Consider the following 21,076-nt stretch of genomic DNA (forward strand, 5'->3'; position numbering starts at 1 on the left):
GAAATTTTGTAGAAAAGGTGCAACCTGTTCTATCGGGAAAGTAAAGTGTTGAGAAAGTAAAATGTCAGGAAAGTATTTTCAATGGAGAACATTGTGTTGAACTTCATGTGAAGCAAGTGGGCAATATTTAACTCAAATTTTAACTTGTCTAATAACAAATGAAGCATTTGTGTGGAAATATCTCCCTCTGGTCTATTAAGGGATTCATGGCTCCATGAGCTCCCTGGTTTGCTCAGACTGTGCCTTTGGATTTGAAATGAAAATACAGTTGTTGGGTGAGAGTCACTAATTGAGCAATTGGAGCTAATCATCCCCTTGGTTTAGCAGATGAGACACTAATTTTCTTTCCAGGAATAACCAGAATTACTTGTTTGTACAGTGTCTTCGAGCTGGCTGATTTAAAACCTGAACTAAAAACTTTGAAATTTTCTGTATTGGTTTGAATATGACGTTGGCATTCCTGATTCAAGTAAGTAACGCTGATCGTGGTATAAAGGGTGCCATGAGGGGGTAATGAAGAACAAATAGTGAAGACAACTCTCCAGAGGTTAGGAAATGATCACAAGCAGTCCCAAGCGTAACTTGTATGAAGAGGTTTCTGAGGAGTTCCTTTGAGAGAGTGAGCATGTGAAGTTTTACTTACTTTATTGATCACTAACATATGTACAATGGTTTTGCTTGCTTGTATGAGATACAAGGAAGAAAATAAATGTTCCTTGCCTGCAGTAAGTCTCTAATGTGAGGTTGTCCAGAAAACATTACACACAGCAAATCAATATGTTTACTTTTTAAATACCATTGACAGTCATCAAAAGTAATTTTTATGTTGTGGGTTAAAAAAAAATATTCATAGACTAGACTGGCCTGATTCACAGAACAATCTATGTTTGTGCATAGGGGAGGATTTTTTTCACAGAGGCAATTGCAAAAGCATGCAGAAACCTATTGCTGCACTTGTTGATAGCTCTACTGACAGGTGTGTGGTTGAGGAAAAAAGATAGCATACATCAGATGTGTGCAGGATGGGACTGCTCTTTGCTGACATCTGGCAGAAGAATTGGAATCTGGGACATCTACTAGTGCCACAGAATTGCAGACAGTTTTAGGACCTGAATGCAATGAAGATAAATGAGCTCCAGTTGGAAGCTCAATGGCCCTAAAGGTAAAAGCAGAAATGAATGCAGGCGCTCTGGATGCTGTACAGATAGTTTTGCAAGAGGTGTTTTATGTTCTGTATATTTATAAATGTTCATTATTCTGGATTTCAGGCTACATTATTGGTATACTGAATAGTTAGAGGTTTTTTAAAGCTTTGTATTCCTGTCTAGGTCCCTAAATTAGACATTGGTTTCATGTTCTAGCTAGTTTGTTGTTAACAGCTAAGCATATTGTATTGCTCTACAAACCTGAGTGCTTAGTCTGTCCATTTGCATAACGATCCTATAGAAACTGGGTTAAGGGTTAAGACAATGTTATTTAGAGGTTTTCAGAGTCTGACCAAGATAAGCAACTTTGTGGGCTCTCTTTATTTTCAATACAGGTTATGCATTTTATTCTTTTATGGATAATCTCGCATAGCTGAGGGCATTTCTTATTGCTGCAAGTTGTAGGAAGTCTGCAGAATGCTAAATAATCTGATTCTGAGACTTCCTTTTGCAAGTCTGTCTACCTTTTATTTGACAGCCATAGTGTTTTCTTGAGCAGGCAGGTTTTTCAGAGTTGATTTTCTGTGTCTTTAGGGACAGGGAAAAAATAATCTGTATTTAGAAATTAAGCCCAGTTAAGGAGCTTCCCCTCCATCCTCTTTCCCACTAATTGTACAGGGGACTAGACATAATCTATCTTCTTGTTGATCTTGACCATAGCTCACCTAGAGCCTCCCTACTTCTGACTTCCTGAAGCAACCATCACTTAAAATGTTAACTTTTGTTTTGTTTTGAGCTAGAAGACAGCCCAGTGGTATGGAAGAACTAGCTTTTTATTGGCTTCCTTCTCTGTGTGAATACTGTGGATGAATTGGCCTTTTATAATACTTCTTTCTTTATCTGAATATTGTGGATGTGAGCAGCAAGGGCAGATAGGAGTCTGAACATAAATCCCTAAAGTACCTTCAGTTGCTAGGCCTCCTTTTGAATCTGAGCAGCCAAGCTTAGTCTGCAGGTGCAAGCAGAGAAATAAGCATGTGTCTGTACTTCTGCTCTTCAAGCTTGTCCAATTTGTCTGTTTAAAACTTTTCACGTTTCTTTGCTTCCACAAATATGCTGGTCCGTTAGCCTAATGAAAATTGTCTGGATTTATGTCAGATTTCTAATTTGTGTTTTTCTTTCTAAGGACCTTTTTATAATATCAAGGGTATATGAGGTTCTGTGTGTGAAGCATCAGTGTTGTGTCAGAGAGGCAGCTGTTTGTGTGTTTTGGTAGTTCCTTAAGAAAGTCAGACTTTAAAGAGAAGCTTTTCCTCTATATTCTCCCATGAGAAACTGACAAAGATTATGGTAACTTCAGAGCTTTCAAAAAACATCCCCCTTCCCTGCTGTGGAGTTCTCCTTTTTACAGAGAGTATTTGTTTTGTATTTGTGAAAAGGGTAAGTCACCTCTAGGTATTCCCTAGAGCTGTCCTATGTAGTACACAGTGAATCCCACTCAAAAAAGAATTCTGGTGGTTCTTTGTCTGTAATGGGGCTGAGCCACTAATTCAATGCAGCATGACTTTGAAAAATTGCCACTTATTGCTGCAATATTATGCTGTGTTCATGAGTCTGCTGCCTCTCCAATCAACTTCCACCACTGCTGCTCCTGGTGTGCATGAGCTCTCAGCTGAGCAAGTGCTGAGGATGGTTTCTGAGGGCAATAAAGATGATCAGAGGGCTGGAACACCTCCCATAAAGACAGGCTGAGAGGGTTGCGGTTTTTTAGTCTGGAGAAGAGAATGCTTCAGGAAGACCTTTTAGCAGCCTTCCAGTACCTAAAGGGGGGGTTACAAGAGAGCTGGAGTGGGACTTTCTACAAGGACATCAAGGGATAGAGCAAGGGGTGATGGCTTTAAAAAAGGTGGGTTTAGATTAGGTATTTGGAAGAAGTTCTTTCCTGGGAGGGTGGTGAGGCACTGGAACAGGTTGCCCAGAGAAGTTGTAGATGTCCCATCCCTGGAGGTGTTCAAGGGCAGGTTGGATGGAGCTTTGAGCAACCTGATCTAATGGAAAGTGTCCCTGGCCACGGCAGGGGGGTTGAAATGAGATGATCTTTAAGGTCCCTTCCAACCCAAGCCATTCTGTAATTCTATGCAATTTCAAAATTGTGGGGTTCTATGAAATAAATTTTAAGTTGGACTTTGATGATCCTTGCAAGTCCCTTCCAAGTCAGGATATTTACATGAATAGCATAAATTTTTTTAATTGTCATATTTGCTTCGCACAAGTTTGGCAGGGACTTGTGGAAATTATTGGAATAATGTTTTGCAGTATAAAAACCAGAGCTGTATTGTCCCTCTGTCTGCTATCCATCATTTCAAACTGAATTTGGTTTCAGTCTTCCTGGTCCTTTTCCTTGTTATACTATGAATTTTTATTTTTTTAAAATATTGGTTCAAATAACTTGCTCTCTTTTTTAATTATGTTAATTCTGGTATATGAATGAAAGTGCAGTGTCACTGACAATTTCTGCTGCACATACAGAATTTTCTGTTACTGAAGGTGTACAAGTTTGCTGTGTGCTTTTGGTAGGACTCTGTGTTTATACCTGCTTTGCTGTTGTCCATGGGGAGGAAAAAAAAAATCTGTAGGATAATGTGAAGGATGAGCACATCATATGAGGAGTGTGCTTGGTTGCTAAATTAGCCTCTGCAGTGTGATGGCTGAGTTGTAGAGATGGCCTGCTCTCTCTGCTTTGGAGCATTAATGTCTCCTGCAGTGGTGGACTGAGAGAGGGGTGGCATCTTCACCTTCACAGTGAAATTTTCCACAGTTGCTGTCTCTGAGCCCTCCATCTGTGACCTGTGCATACTATCCTGTCATTCCTTATACCTTATTTATTACAATTCCCTAAACTTACTCCAGTTCGTCAAGTCTTGTGGTTTTCTGCAAGTATGAAAGTGCTTACAATTGAACATGAGTACTTGACAGCAGTGTTAGAAGCAGTATTTGTTGTAGTTCTCTCCACAGCTGAGGCTTTCCGAAAGTTTTACGAGAAGCTGAAAGGCATGTGTGAACACTTTGCCTGAGTTGCACCTTTTTCTCCTTGCTGCTTCGTGTTCATTATCCTTTGGAAGATCTGAATTGAATTTATTCCTTTCTAGCCCTCTGATGCCTTCCTTGTTCTTACTGTTGGCTTATAAGCCACTGAGTCAGTTTGAGTCATCTCATCTGGTGCTATGGTTATATTGATTATTTTAATCTCTTTCAAGTATTCCATTGTCGTAGGAGCTTGGAGACAATGTTTTGCCAGCATCCGAGAGGCCTTGACTGCAGCTTTAGCCCTACGTCTGATCTCCTCAGTGACTTTACAGGCCACTCACATCATCCCACTGTGCCTCAGGATTCACCACCTTTGAGAGGAGTATAGTGAGCAGTGTGCTTCCTTCTGCTTCGTGCTGTGAAAATGTGTTTTAAGTAAAGCAAAAGAAGTGGAAAAGGCCTAGATACATGGTACCATTCTCACCCTATAGCAGGCTTCTTCAGGCTTCAAGAACCTCTTGCATCAAATGTCCAATCCTCTTTGTCTGACCTAGAAGAGCAGAGTAGTTAACAGATCAGAGCGGCATCTATTTTGACATGAGCTTTGTTTTAATTTTAAACAGTGACTTATTGCTTCTATTTCCCTCAGTATTTTGTAATTTTTGTAACTCTTTATTCCTGCCCCTCTGCTCCTCCTACCACCCTCTCCTCCCCCCCACCCCCAAATGCTGTTTATACTCCTAGCTCCCTTTAGTCTAAGTAAATTTCATACTTTTTTCATCCTGCCGAAGAAAAAATATGTGGAGAGTTTAATTGGCCTGAACCTTTCTGATGCTGTGAAATGTAGCTGTTTTGGACATGGAGAACTCAGGCGGCTTTATGTTGAACCACACTGTGGCCTTTGTCAAGCTACTGCGTAAGCATACACAGACCTTAAAATTTAAATCTAAGCATTTAGTATCTGTATAAAAGGATTGTTAATGTGTGATTAGGACAAAACAAAATCTACTAATCTATCTAATGGCAGTTGTAGCTTTTTTTTTTGCCTTTCGGGTGCTTCAGGTAGAGTTAGCTGAGAAGGCTTGAGTCAGCCCCGTGGTTTGCCAAGCAGCTGGCTGGGCTTAGCTCTCCCTGGCCTTGGGTTTGCCAGCATGCTGAGAGCCCATTTGATTTGCTAATCCAGACAAAAACAAAACACTGAATTGTTTTACAGAATCACGAAATATGCCAAGTTTGAAGGGACTCACAAGGATCATCAAGTTTCAACCCTTAGCCCTGCACAGGACTGTCCCCAGGTGCCTGAGAGTATCATCCAGGCACTTCTTGAAACCTGTCAGGCTTGGTGCTGTGACCACTTCTCTGGGTACCCTGTTCTAGCATCCAAGCACTCTCTTGGTGAAAAACCTTTTTCTATTATCCAGACTAAACCTCCTATGACGCAATTTTGGGCCATTCCCTCGGGTACCGTCACTGGTGACCACAGGAGAGATCAATGTCTGCCCATTCTCTTCCCCTCATGAGGAAGTTGTAGACTGCAATGAGGTCTCATGTCTTCTTCTCCAGGCTGAACAGACTAAGTGCCCTCAGCTGCTCCTCATTCAGCTTCCCCTCAAGGCCCCTTACCATCTTTGTTGCCCTCCTTTGGACACTCTCTAAGAGCTTAATATCTTTCTTATATTGTGGTGCCCAAAACTGCACACAATATTCAAGGTGAAGCCCCCCCAGTGCAGAGTAGAGTGGGGCAATCCCCTCCTTAGGCCAGGTGGTGATGCTTTGCCTGATGCTCCCCAGGACACAGCTGGCCCTCCTGGCTGCCAGGGCGCTGCTGACTCATATTCAGCTTGCCATTGACTATGACCCCCAGATCCCTTTCCATGGCTCTGCTTTCCAACATCTTATTCCCAAGTCTGTATGAACACCCAGGGTTGCCCCATCCCAGATGCAGAATCCAGCACTTCCCCTTGTTGAACTTCATATGGTTGGTGATTGCCCAGTCCTCTCATTTGTCCAGGTCCCCCCCACCCAGGGCCTCCCTGCCTTCAAGGGAGTCAACAGCTCTTCCCAGTTTTGTGTCATCGGCAAACTTGCTTAATATCCCTTCCGGTCCTGTGTCCCAGTTATTTATGAAGATGCTGAAATGCACAAGGCCTAAGATTGAGCCCTGTGGAACTCCACTAGTGACAGGTCGCCAATCTAATGTCACCCCATTCACTCTGTGCTCCACCTGTGACTAATTGCTCACCCACCACATGATGTGTTTATCCAGCTGTGGGATGGACATTTTGTCCAGAAGGATCCTGTGAGAGACAGTATCGAAAGCTTTACTGAAATCCAAAAAGATTACATCAACTCTCTTCCCTTGATCAACTAGGTTAGTTACCTTGTCATAAAAGGAAATCATGTTGGATAAGCAGGACTTTCCTCTCATGAAGTCAGGCTGGCTGTGACCAGTGACTGCATTGTCTTTCAGTACTTCCCAAAATAATCTTCTTCATAATTTTATCAGGCACTGAAGTGAGACTGACGGGCCTGTAGTTTTCCGGGTCCTCTTTCTTGCCCTTCTTGAAAATCAGGACATTTTGGCTCAGTTTAAGGAGGTTGAGAGTTGGTGCACAGCATCAGGCAGAACTGCATGGGTGGGAGCTGGGAAGGAGCAGAAGGGGCCATGTCTCCCTCATGGGTAGCTTTGGTGTCTCAGATAACTTCTCCCCTCATGCAGGTTAGGATACAGGCTAGCTTTCTGAAGCAGTCCCTCTCCATCTTTGCAGGTGCTACACCACTTCTGAGAAGGGCACTGACATCCAGTGAATCTGCAACAGAAAAAACAGTTGGGATTTTGGCCCTGGGTTTCACCAGCTGTCATAAAGGGCAGGCAGAAACTCTTTAATTTTCAGGGTTCAGATGAGTCTTTTTTGTTTACCACTCTCTTTGCTCCTGTACTAGTTGTCTACCTGTACATATGTTTTGCTTAGAGCTGTGTATCTTGCAATCTGCTGGCTGCTGCTGTTTCTTCTTCATTAATACCCTCCCCAATTCACTGTCATCTTTCTACTAGAGTGTCTTTGAATTTCTCTATCCTTTGTCCAAACCCGATCAATCTCTTTATTGTGACAGACATTAGGTATCCTAATCCTGCCAGATTTGTTCAATGTTTACTTAATATTCTTCTGTTGCGTTCTGTAACCTTAGTTCACTGTCTTCTAGATCAAAGTGATTTAGAGAAAGGTACGCAGCTTGACTGATGTGCTGCTTTATTTTAGAGAGGGTAATTTTTAAGGCCTCTTACATAAAGGCATAATAAAAATATTTTGCTGGTGTTATGACAGCAGCTTAGTAAGACTAGTGTCATGCAGAAAAAAACCTTAAAAAAATGTCTAGTGCAGCATGTGGATGTTTAGACATGCTGATTAAAAAATGAAAGGTCTGCTTTTAATTTTCTAAGTAGCAGATGCTTGTGATCAAGGTGGCCAATAGTTCTTAAATCTTTGCTTCCAAAGGGAAGTATGTGTGTATAACTGAATGGTTATATATATATATCTATATATATATATATAGATATATATATATATAGTTTCTATATTACTAACTGTGAATAATAATAAAAAGCCTCTTAGCTATATAAATGAGTAGTTTTGCTTGTACCTTTCCTCCATTTTTTTTGGCTCCTAAATTTGAGTACTTTTTCCGTGTTTCACAAAGCTTATTGACCTGTCTGAATCTCTGTGTGGGCCACTAGATCACCTAGCCAGAAGAGCATTTATAGAAAGATTCAATGTTTGTAATATTTCCTTGCATTGATTGTTTAATGGTGTCACTTGAACTGACTGGATTGATTCCTATGTTTATGATTTAATGGAAAGAATAGGTTTCTTCTTCATTCACTTTAAATGTCAGTACATAGCCAAACACTTTTGTAGTAACAGAGCAGTTGTAGAGGTCCTTTCTTCCCTGTAAGTGTGATCTGGGAAACGTGGTGGCTTCAGAAGAGCTCTTAAAACAGCTTTTGAATTAATATGAACATGGACCAGAATCACTGTATGTAGTGGCACTTCCAGACTGGAAGTTACCATGCCTGTGTACTCCACACACAGGAAAACCAGATTATTTTGTAAGGGGGCCTGGAGTGTTTCTATGTAGAGCTTGGAATTTTGGAATTCCGTAATTCCTGCCTCCAGCTGCAGCTTTCCTGTTGGCACTGTTTGTCTTAAAAGAAGACTTAATTAATTTTAAATAATAAGATAAATTTATTGTTGCTCTTTACATTTTTAGAATACAATGCCAATTGAGAAAAAATTTGCCTCTCCAGTAGTGTTTGGCATGGACTTGGGTAGGTTTTATTGGTGTCTCTCTGACCTTGGTGGGTAGGCTAGTGCCAAATCATTGCAAAAGCCTGCCTGTGGTTTTTTCTTCTCCTTCGCTTGTGCCTATTAAGCTGGTATTTAGAAGTGTGGGATCCTTAATTTTTAATTCTCTTCCTTTTCAGCTAAGATTTTTTCTAATTTTTTTTTACTCTTTAGTATTTACTGTGTAAAAAATCTATGGGAACAGATTACTTGGGGCATGGAAGAGTAATGTATAGTAAATAGTTTATCTTGTCAAGGACAGGGTTGCTTTTATTCTATCCTTGTGGAGGGATCTGGTATCTTGCTACCTGTCACTGTTCTTTACACTGTACTGTAGAACTGGTGATACATTCACTACTACGTAGGTTGTTTTGTGCTTTCTATTTTTCCCATATACGTTTCTCAATAATTGTAACCTCAGAGTTAAAGTCAGGCAGTGTTTGGTAGTATTCTTCTTGTGCCTCTGTTCACCTGGAAAGTTGTATTTCCATTCTTTCTGTGTGCTCCACATTTTGGTCATTGATCACCATATAAGAGTCATGCAGGATGAAAATGCGTTTACCAAGACAGATAAGTGGACAGTAGCAGTAGATTTCATCAGAAACCCAGCTAGAGTGTCAAAAAGGGGGTAGGAAAAGTGAAATAAAATTCTAGTGTGATGTGTAACATTCAACAAGTAAAACTATGGTGCTTGAATCTAAAAAGAAGGTTTAAAATTGTGCCAGGTAATGAAAAATTACACTGAATCTCTGTTGTAGCTTTGTCCCTTCTTAGGATAGAATAATTATCTAGCAGAATTGCACTATGTAATGTGTTGCAAAGGCTGCGCGGAAACAAAAGTAGCAAGCCAGTTCCTAAGGTTGTTTTCCATGGATATAGAGCAGACATCCACTTTCAGTGAGCGGTGCAGGCGAGCTGGTGCAGGTGTAGCCATTCCCTAGAATGGCAAGGAAGGTGTATTGCTTGGTGGACTTACAGGACTCTGTGGAATATCAGATTTCCTATGCTTTTCCTAGCCAGTGTTATTCCTTTTGTTTTTTGCTGGCCTTCCCAGTAGTGCATCCTCCCAGTCCTTGGCTCATCAGTGGGATCAGGCTAGGCTCCAGGTCTAGGGCAGCTCTGGTCCTCAAAGGAAACCAAGTATTTGGGCTGTGTAATTGTTGTCATCTTGTACCCCTTTGGCTTTTTTGCTTCACAGGCCCTTAAACAAGGTGGCAGCTGCAAAGGGCCAGAGATGACTGGAAGGAAAAAATGCTGCTGCAGCCAAGGGAGAATGATGGTTGATCAGTGGGGAGTCGTCCCACCTGCTCTACTTACCTTCTCTGGCAGCAGCTTATAAGAGTCTGATTCATAAATACATAAAAATTTACATAATTAATTGAAATCTGGGTTCTGTCACGCTGTATTTCCAATGTGGTTGTGTTTACTTTTCCAGGAGGAAAGGAATAATTTCCCATTGTACATTACCGTAACCTGTCTATCAGCCCTAACCCCAGCAGGTGATTAGCCTGTGTATTTTGAAAAGTAAAAAGTTTGCCCAATTTTCTAGTCTTCATATGAGACATTAAGAAAAAAATCATGATGGCTCTTACTTTGTGTTAGTGATCATATGGTTTGCCAGCTGTAAATATAAATACCATAATGCTTATGTGCAAAACATCTTATTTATGAGTGATATAGTCTTTTTTGTCCTTATTCTTTTATCAGGTATAAGAAACGTGTTTCCCTAAACATGGGTGAAACAGAGCAGAGACCAACAGCAGGATCCCGCTTAGGAGCTCAGGAAAATGCTGGGATCAGTACTTTGGAGCATGGACAGAAACCACCTATGACACCTCCAGGAAAACTTGTCTCCATTAAAATTCAGATGCTGGATGACACACAAGAAACTTTTGACATTCCGGTAAGGATATGGAGGTTGGGGTGGCTAAAGATTATTCAAGCATTTCCAAAAATGCATGTTCTCAAACCAGTTCTCTTTTTATTTCAACTGTGATTCTTTGGCTAATGAATTCATGTTGTGGAGAAAATGGCTACTATATCAGCATTAAATAGATGATGGTGCAATAGAACAACATTAAACAGGGAAGGGAACTGTAAATTACAGTTATTATTCTATTTCTGTTTGAACAGCTTCAGAAGAGGTGAAAGTCCTTGGTAGTTTTTTTTTTTTTCAAATATTACATTAGTGGTTTCCTCTACTTTCTAAACAGTTGTTCTATTTCCTTGTTGTTGTTTTGCTCTTGATCCAGTAAACCATAGATGTGTACAGATATTTCTTGTCTTTTCTTCTGGCAAGTCCTTAAGATAGTAACTTGAAATCATCTGAGGTTTTAGTAATTTCTGTCACTCTTATATGCACTGAGTGCTCTCTCACACGTTGAGTGCAAGAAAAGAAGAAAAGCAGTCTCATTTAAAGTTTCTCTCCGTACCCCACTGAAATTAATCCAGGCTTGTTCTTGGCAAGGACACAGAGACGCTACTGCTTTTGTGTGTGTTTGTGATCAGAAGAATCAGTTTGAATTTGTTTTGATACCAAGACCGATTCTGTTTCACAAAATCTTTTAGTAGCCACTAAGGTTTTAACATGCTGTGCTTATGCAATTAACAGGAAAGGTGGTTGTACACTGTTGCTGTTATGAAAGTGTGGACTGGAATGTATATTTTTCAAAGTCTTCGGGGTTCAGTGAATAGAAAAACGGAAACCAGAGTTCAAATTTCATCCTTTGTTACTTGCATTTTCTGTAGCTATGATAATTTCCATACCTTCACTGGCTCAGTTTTCCCTTCTGTAAAATGGGGGGATTCCCAGGGAGATACGGAGATCTCACAGATATAAGATCTGGAAAAGTGCTATCCCTGTATTAAAGATGAAGTAATTCTGGCTAGGAAAACTACCATTAGAAAATGTTTTTACCTGTTTATAAGGTTTTGTTTGTTTGTTTTGTGTGTGTACGTGCACATGATTTTTGGTCTGCTCTCTGTTGGTGTTTGTGATCCAACTACAACTGTATTTTCAGGCTCGGGTTTTATTTCGGTTGAAAGTAAGTTCTCTGGACAGGCAGGTTATGTGTGAACCGAACTACCATCCAGTGAAATACTCATGTGTGTAGAAACTTGTTATGCTTTTGCACCCTTCAGAATGCCTATCAAATATTCATAGCAAACAGTAAAGTTAGCAGTCTTTAGGTAATCATTACTGTTTAAAAGTGTACTAGTTAAAATTATTAAATGCTAATAAAAGTTTTGGTGCTTTTTTTATGTGGTACAAATATTCTTACTATGACAGAGACAACTGTTATTTCTGGTCCCACACCCTCCCTGCCCCAACTCCCCATCCCACAGGTGCTACTTCACCATACTTTGAAAATTGAAAATGATGTGCAGACACTCAGCAGGAACCACTTTGGTATCAGGTCCCTTTCAATAAATTACCTAGAAGAAAATATAAAGTTATATGTGGATGTGGTGCACTTATGTAGTGCCAGCTTTGCTCCTGGAAGTTTAAGAAAACAGTATTTTTTTGATCTTTAATATTAGAAGACATCAACATTTCATTTCGTTTTATATTTCAGCAACACCTGAAAGACCTGGGGATTTAAACAACTGTGTGTTCGGATCACTTCAATATAATTATTTTCAGAGGCTTTTATTTCATCACTATCACTACTCAAGGAAAGCCCCATTGGTTTGAAAGTCACATCTTGTGGTGAAATTTGCAGAATACCCAGATTATAAAATCTATTGCAGCAGATTCTTAAACCCTTTTGTCTTTAAGCTACACAAATGGAGGAATGCACATACTTTTCAGTTAATTTTTAGTCCCATCTCACGAAACTGAGCAAATTTTAATACATCTGTTTATTCATGTTGGAAAACCCATTTTTAAGCTTAATGTTTTTAGCCAGATTGGTGTAGTATACACAGAAAAGGAAAGTGATACCATTTCAACAAAATATTTCAGGAGCAGCAAGTGTGACTGTGGGCAGAGGATGTTAAACATACGTGCCTAAGCACATCTGTGGGCTTGCTTTTCAGTGGTGAATTAAGGACTTTGCGTGGTTGAAGGTCTGAACTACACTTTCCAAAATTTGAGCTGCTACAATTATGAAAATAACTTTCCAAATATAATATAAGTATAAACTGAGGAGGATTTGGGTTTCCTACAGTTTCAGGAATTTTGCTGCACAAACCTTTCTCTGCTAGCAAATGAGCCAAACTTTGGGTGCTTTTATTGCTGCTTGTACTGTGTCTTGTAGGATGGTATGAAGGTTAATTGATGCCGGTTTATTATTTGCTCACAAAATCTGCATAAAAATAGAAACAGATAATGGTGCCACTTCTTCTTGAGTTTAAGGGAAGTAGTGAAGTAGACGGGACTGTCCATCTCTCTAGTCCTACTTCTGTGCTGCTACTCTTGTTATACCTTTACCATCACCACCCCATTAACTATAAGACCTTACCTGTGTGGTATTTTATTGGGTTTGTTATTTTTTTTGTTTGAATGTTGTCATGGTTTGGGCGTTTTATTGCATGGTATTTTATTTTTTCTTGTTTCTTGCATTTTGTTTTGGTGTTTTTTTTTTTTTAATTGTCTTTCAAGATACAAGATTCAATATCCTTGCACTTGAGCAATCTCTTTTCTCACATTGTATGCAGATGACTTGCTATTATTAGTGCAAAATCCTTCAGATTCCTGTGTCTGTTCTGTGTATAACAAAACAGGAGGAAAACACGATCTACTTCCACTACCCCTTAGTGCTGCTGCCCTTTGTGCTATTTAAAAGTGAAGTAACTCTAGTGTCATTTGAGTTTCTAAAGGAAAATGAATTTTTTTAGGCTTAGTGCTTTAATGCCATCTAATCATACCATGTTGGACTTCTTGTATCAGCTCCTCACAAGCAAAAAAAACCAACCAAACAAAAAAGAGGAGAAGAGAGATCCACATGCTTTCAATGATATTTTTTTACTAGGAAAAGCCTAAAAAGTATATGGAGAGAGTTTGTATGGGAACCTTCAAAAACAGAAGTCACAATGGAAGGCCTTCTCATCAGTCTTTGCAAATGCAGTGTCGTAAAAGGAAGATTGCATAACAAAAATCTTTTATGCTGAATGTTGTTAACAAAAAGTATTTCATTGAAGAATTTACCAACATTCCTACATTTCAAAAAACTAATGAAAACTTGAATAGATAATCCTGGATCTTTTACAAACATACAGTTAGCTGGTTGTTTACAGATGTTTGGAGGAGGAAAGGGAAAGGTAGGCAATGCCATTTTCAAAAAAAAAAAAATATTACATGACTTCCACTCTGTACTTCTTGCCTTTAACATAAAAGGAAATTATAAAATTCATCAGTTATTTCTTTTGAGCACATTTTTGTCTCTTCAGTTACAAGAAGATAAACTATGTAGAATATCCTTTCCCCTTTTAAGTTATTCAGCATTTTATGACTGATTTTCTGTACCTTTCGTTTGAGTCTGTCATGAACTCTCAGATGAGAGCTGGCTTCAGCTGCAGTTGTAGGTGATCAGTGCCCGGAAAGCAGGCCATGAGTTGAGAGTTCACGATCATTCAGCACTTGCAGCTGTGTGTCATGATGTTAGCTTTGTGGAGAGGGTTGCATGCAAGTGTGGTATAGATTTCTGCCTCTTGCTTTTTGTTTCCAATTTCCACTTTGGCTGTATTTACTGAAAAATTAGTTAGATATCCTAACTGAAGACTGCAGAGGTCCAAAATACAGCATTCAGTTTCAGTTAGTGTTTGGCTGAGTTATGACTATGTGATAGAATGAGCAAATATGTCTCCTTTCTGCTATGTAAGGAGACAAAAGCTTTAGCTAAAATGATTGAAGTGAAGGAGGAATAGTATTTTCCAATATGTGCAAAGATAGTGATAATCATATATAGATAGATCTTGGGCATTTTGAAAAGATGACACTTCCACCTTAAGACTTTTGAAACCCAACACTACTAAACAGAGGTGATGTATTATACAATAGTGGGTGGAGATGTTCATTTCTGTACTGCTTGATTTTGCTCTGTTGTTTCTACTAGTCTCATTCAAATTAGTTGGAAGAGAATGGGATTGATTCCATAAAGCCATAGCAAAACTTACGGATTTTCATATGTTGGTTTTAATATGTTCTTCCTTATAGATTCAAGACAATTGAAGTAAAATGAAATACAATTTTTAAGGAGCAGTAAAAATAGGTGATGGTTGCATCTACTGCAGGTCCTTCTGGGAAAGAACACCCATTCATATTTAGTGTCTATGCCATTTATATGTCATTTACTTTTATAGTTGTTTCAGGGCCAGAAGTAATCTGTTTTAAAACTACTTCTAAGTGGGAAGAGTCAGGGTTGTTTCTTTCTAGGTAATGCTGAAGACATGACTGATTCTCTTGTTAGACTGCTGGTATGATCTGGTGGCTCAGACCAAGTTTAATCCTGACTAATATGATGCTTGTCACTGATCATATCCTACTCTCTGTGTGAACGAAGCTGATGTGATTGGAACGAGACTACTGAGGCTAAATAAAGAGTCAGAATTGCTTCTTTCCTCTTACCATCAAAAGTGAGATCAAAGTATGTCACAGGAGGTAAGGATTCTTCTTTTGGTTAGGATCTGATCTCTTTAATTAAAACCAAACCAAAGTCCTCTTTATTGTGTCTGGAAGAAAATAGTTGCTTCCTTCTTGTGGCTGTCTTTTGGAGAGACCAAAACATACTTGCCTGTCAGATTACTCAAGTTTATTAAACATCTGGTTTTTGTATTGTGTCAACTTCCTTACCCTCTGAATGTATTCAAGCCTTTTGAAATATGCAGGGTTGGAAAATGTCATTTTCTTTGGGGGATTAACACTAGGTTTCTTAAGCAATAGGAGTCTCTTAATAGAAAGTAGGGTGAAGGTGTAATCTTTAGTAAACATCATTTGTAAGCATTTCCTTCCAATCTGCTTTTCTCTCAGAAGAGAAAGGCTTCATCATCTTTACGTTACTTTAGAGTATAAAGATCAAATGGTCTTGGTCTACTACTATATATCTTCCCCTGGAGTTTGGATGTAGTACCTTGGCAGGGAATTTCAGTCCCTCAAGTTCAAAATTTTTACAGAGAGAAGGACTTTGTAATCCTGGCAGGGATTTGTTTCTTAAGGATGATGTTCTGGGTGGTTTTTTTTTTTTTTTTTTTTTTTTTTTTTTTTTTTTTTTTTTTTTTTTTTTTTTTTTTTTTTTTTTTTTTTGCTTATTTCGTTTCTTTTTTGTTTGTTTGGCTGGATTTGTTTATTCATGCAGCCATATAATGGTGGCTCATATTCTCTTTGCAGGGAAAATGCCTGCAAAGTGCACTCCCCACCAACTCTAGGCCAGTTTAAGTGTGCCAGGAAAAGCTTAATATTGGAAAGTCACAATACTTAATAACAAAGATTGCATGTGCTTTATTATAAATTTTCACTTTACTTTATTAAGTTCAACATTTCAGCCACAGTTTTATAAATGTTTAAATTATTTTCTGCAACATTTATGGGCTATGGGAATTGCTTTGTCCTAGATACTTACCCCGGTCTTCAATAAGCAACTACAACCAGCGAATAAAAAAATTTAATAAAAAGAGTATGAGACAGTAAGGCAATGCAGAAACCTGAAACAGTGTTTTGTGCTTTCTCGGCCAGCTTCAGCTTCAGTTCAATATGAATAGCATTTTTTTTTCCAGCTTAGGAAGTGAACAGCAGGTCAAATGTCAGTTATTCATCAGTCTGAGACTTTCTTTTCTTCCCCTGCCTGAAATTATTTGGCCATTGCTGTCAGACTATTCCCAGTGAATATAAAGCATTTAAATATCCACTAATTGTCATGCCAACTCTGCTGGATCTTCTGAAATTACAAGAAAAGCATTTTTTTTCTATAACTCTGAAACACATTACTTGCATTTTTCTCGGCAGAAGATTATAGCTGAAGTAGATACCTAGTAAACTGTGATTTTTGTTGACAAATTAGAACATCCTTGTTGAAAGAGTATTTTAGTGTTTTGTGTTAATAATTTGTGTGCTTTTCAAAACAAGAGAGAGAATAATCCACAAGCAAACTTCTGTAACCTGAGGTAGTAGACTGTTTAAACTGTTGTTTTCTTTGTTAACGTTCTGTAGAATGAATAGTACAAGAAGGAACATAATTTTAAATGCCAACAGATCCAGTCCATTTTCTCGCTAGATTGATGTGTTTGAAGATAACTGGGAAATGAATGTAATTTTCTTGAATGAATTAGTCTAACTTGTAATCAGGGAAGGCTCATCAAATAATACCTTTTCACCTCTCTTGGTTCAGCTGAGTCACCAAGTCGCACCAATGTATGAGCTGACACAAAGCAGAGGATGGAGCTGGCACAGGAAGGGCAGCTGTGGGTGAAGAGGCAGTGTGTGAGCGTTTCTGAGCTCTACTGCACTGACTGAAGGGGTCATTGAAATCATGCTGTTAATTTTGGTAATTTTTTCTACGCTTGCAGGTTGGTTTGCACAGCACTGGTGAATCTATGGAGGGAGTGTGGGCTCCCTCTCAGCTATGGGGTGTTTCCCTTGGCCACGTGTTTGGAAGTGACAGATGTCCAAGGAACAGTGGGAGGTGTTTGCTGTCTCTCCTCTTCTAAGTGTACATATATGGGTGGCTAGTGGCAGAAGTGGGGGCTGATTCCTCTAGCTCTACATTTTCCTGTTCCAGGGGTGATAGGAGGGATGTTCTGCCTCTGGTCTGAGGTGGGAGGAGAAGTGAAGTGCCTGTCGTGTGCATCCTTCCTTCTCCTTGAAACTGCTGTTCGTTTCTTCCATCTTTGAAGATTTTGAAAACGGGAGGTCAAACCTTCAGCTAATAATATTCATCCATAGTTGGGTGAAAGCATGGTGCATTGAATATGCTGTTCATCATGCCTGTCTCAAAGGTGTATTTTGGGATGAGACGAATTGCTCTCTGGAGGTGCTTCGGTATTCCTACAAGTTACTATTCCCTCTTCCAGGTCTAACATAGAATCACAGAATCACTTAGGTTGGAAAAGGCCTTTAAGATCATGGAGTCCCACCATATTTAGGTAACATTTAACTATATAGCAGTATCATGCAATTAAAAAAACATCAGAGGAAAAATGCTGTGATACCTTAGTTGTAGTCTCCTATTAGACTCCAGGCATTTCAAAGCCCACCTGGTTTATAGTTCTGCTCTGAGCAAAAGATCAGAAAACTTGGGCTCATATGTAAGTTGGGCTGGTATGTGATTATGTCACACAGCCATTCAGAGCACTTGATTTCAGTAATTTGAATGTCAAGTTAAAGCATATCTGGCTGTACCTTTTTCTCTCACCTGTTTGAGGGATGAAGGAATCTTTATTATGGGATCTCTGTGCTTTCCACCGTTAGTTTAAACAGGATTGAAAGCTATCTGTGCAAACAAAGGCTTAGGCAGCACAGGATAAAAGAATAGCAAAATGTTATAAATTGTCCTCTTGTTTCCCTTTCAGTTCATTCTCAGTTGATCATGATCATTTATTAACAGTTTTTACTTGGTGATAACACAACCTGCTGAAATGCTCCTCTCCAGAAACCTTGCTTTGCCTCTAGCTTGGGATGTTAATGTTTTTGCGCTGGGATTCATCTCTGTATGTTTGTCAGGGGTGCTTTTTCTTTCCTCAAACCTGAAGTCTGCCATAGACCTTCTTTTCCTCCCTACTTCTGCAGGAAAGCCTGGGTAGTTCAGCTGTCAGAGGCACAGCTTTAGCAGCTGTTGGGGGAAGCAGTCCCACCGCTCTGCTGCACCGACAACGATGCTTGTCTGGCTCCATGCTAAGGCAGCCCACTGGGGCAATTCCTGCCTAAAAAGCTTTGCTTTTCACCAGTTTAGCTACAACTATGGGCTTCCTATGCATGCTAATAAGAATGTAACAGATAGGAGGGCCATGTTAGCAGTAGTTCAGTTTTGGGTAAAGCTGCTGTGGAAGTACACGGCTGCAGAGATGGGAAAGAGAATGAATGTTAGGAACTCCTCCAACCCTTAAAATGCTTAAGAATATGGCTATATCAGTTGATATTTTAGTACTTCTTTGGTGTTCACATTTGGTACCGCTTGTTCCTTCCTTGCTTGGCACTAGAACGTGCCACCTTGCATTGTTTATCCTCCTTGTCCTCTCTGCCTCTCCACAGCTCCTTTGCCAGCTGCTGGTTCAATTCCTTGCCATTGGTATTCTCCAAACAAACAGGAGACAGCAGTGTGGAAATACACAGGAGTCCTGGGTGTATCTCCTGGGTCTTCAGCCAGCTTCCTTCTGGAGATGATATCCTTCCTCAGCGCAGTATCAGGACTTTGTATTACAAGCCACACGTTGTGCTGCACAGGGGAGAAAGTGCTCATCACTTCAAAGGCTGGGTCTGCACTGCAGAGCTAGGGATGCTTTCTGTAAAGCAGAGTCAAATTCCCATTCATTGAAGTGAAATTTGTCTAGCTTAAAATAAACTAAACCCCCTATAACTAGAATGCAGTGATTAAAGCAGCATGTCTTATCTTGTTACAGTCTAAAGGGGCTCCACCAGTTGCCAGATTTAAAAACCTTCAGAAAGATTACGTATGGGCTGCTTACCTGTAAACGTTTCCACTGCTGCTCCAACGAGCTACTTTGATAAGGCCGTGATTACAATATGCACGCACAATTAAATGTTGTCTTTTGCATGCCAGTGCGTAAATCACATGAAGTGCATGGCTGAAAATGTCTGCCAAAGCTTTTGTGCATATTTGAATAAGGCTACTGTGTTAAAATCATTCTTGGATAAATATGTCAATTTCTGAAAAAAAAAAAAAAAAATTGATGCACGAGGCACACATCAAGCACCAGATAACTCAGCGAATACAAACAGCAATTGCAGAAGTAGATTAAAATATTTCCTTTTTTTATCCCCATCCCCAAAATGGAGGCTTTGACTGATAAAAATTGCACAAACATAACGCTGCCAGAATATAAATAGCAAATGGTGAGTTACGACTTAGTGCCAATTTGTTTTTTGATGGCCTGTTGGCAGGTGAAAATATTCATGCAGAGCACAGCAGCAGGGAGTTTTCTCCTCATTTTTTTATCTGTTATCTTCCTACCTGGTTTTGTGATTGAACTTGGAGTCATTCCTTCTTTTTTTTCCTTCAGTTTGCCTTGCTTTTATAATTCTGGTCTTATTCTCATGCCACAGTGTCTTCATATGGTTGTTACTGAATTTAAAACTTTCTCCATTTGGTAGATAGTAGACAGTATTTGTGTATCACTGTTGCTTAGTATTCAGAGGCTAGTTCTTCATGCTTGAAGGGGGACCTTTTGCTCCTAAATGACTCTTCACATTTCATTGCTTCATTCCCTGGTGCAGATGCTCAATTTTCTTCCCTTCTGTCATATCACCCCCATCTAACATCTCAGTTTTGTCCTTTCTTAGAAAACATTCATCTCTGTATCCTTTGTATGGGTGGCTACTTGTAGAGCGCTCTTTCTGGTCTTTTCCAAGAGCACATTTGGCCAGAGCAGCAGGTACTGGATCTTGAGTGACTTTAAGTCAGGGGAGCACCTTGCGTTTCTGATTACTGGCAGTGACAAGCAGGATCCTCAGCCACTTTACATTGCCTTTGGTTGACTGGAGTTGCTAGAAATAAGCAGGGTTACATCATACAATGATGTTATCCAGGATCCTCCTCCTAGAGCGGTGCATGTAGAAATGAATCCCAGATACCACAATTTTGGTGAACAGACTTTAAATAGAAGGGATTTTGCAGAATCAATTATGGTAATACATGTGAACTAATGTAAAAGAGAACGCTCCGCCAAACCTTATATAAAAAGATATTTTACAGCAATTGTAAAAGGATCTTACCAAGTAGTTTTTAGTGTTGGATTCACACAGACTAGCACTGCAACCAAAAGTATATGTAGCCCAGTGTATTCTGCTCTTAGATGTTCCAGAGTAATTCAGGAACACCTCTGCAGTCAGGGACAAACACTGGCAGCTGGCAAAAGAAAACACTTTACATGAAAGCACTTGTATACTCACTCATAGTGTGTTATAGAGTGGAAGGGACTCTGGAAGTAATCTAGTCCAGCTCCTTGGCTTAAGGCAAGGCCAGCAGTGAGCAGATAGCCCACAGTCCCTAAGAAACACTTATCTGTAAGGATTCAGGAGTAATGTGTTCTAGAATTTTTTGTCATTGAGAGCCTTAGTTGAAGCTCAGTCACTAGTGGAAGATCTGTCACTTTAGGCTGGCAATTGGCAGCTTTGAGGTAGAAACCTTCTGATTTCTGTGTGGCAAATGAGGATTTGCAGCCATATCTATGAGTTTATAAAAGAAACAAGGCAGTGATCATTTAATAAACTAGAGATATTTCATAAGCTTACTTACGTTCTAGAGTTCGTCAGACCCTTCAGGTTTTCTTTGTAGCTTTTTACTTCATGTCAAAGTATAGGTGTGTGTGCTTTGAAAGACTATGGATGATTCTAAAAATAAAATTAAAATGGAAAGCAAATGCTTCACGTGGCTGATTGTGTCACAACAT

At 39.5% G+C, this 21,076-nt stretch overlaps 1 protein-coding gene across 8 annotated transcripts in view; it reads left to right on the forward strand.

The window, feature by feature from the left end:
• Positions 1-21,076, forward strand: part of FARP1 (FERM, ARH/RhoGEF and pleckstrin domain protein 1) — a 200,812-nt gene that overhangs the window by 30,528 nt on the left and 149,208 nt on the right. For 6 of the 8 annotated variants that reach the window (XM_027880338.1, XM_027880339.1, XM_027880337.1 and 3 more), the window contains exon 2: positions 10,223-10,418. In XM_027880338.1, the coding sequence (XP_027736139.1) occupies positions 10,248-10,418 (171 nt within the window). In that variant the 5' untranslated portion in view covers positions 10,223-10,247. Of the gene's footprint in view, positions 1-8,456; positions 8,500-10,220; positions 10,419-21,076 lie in introns of those variants that run through there. The other 2 variants (XM_027880334.1, XM_027880333.1) reach the window with 2 other exon arrangements.

This window comes from Empidonax traillii, unplaced genomic scaffold (genome assembly GCF_003031625.1).
Source record: "Empidonax traillii isolate 1590-97213 ecotype Southwest subspecies unplaced genomic scaffold, ASM303162v1 scaffold68:size1967880, whole genome shotgun sequence".
Taxonomy (NCBI): Eukaryota; Metazoa; Chordata; class Aves; order Passeriformes; family Tyrannidae; genus Empidonax; species Empidonax traillii.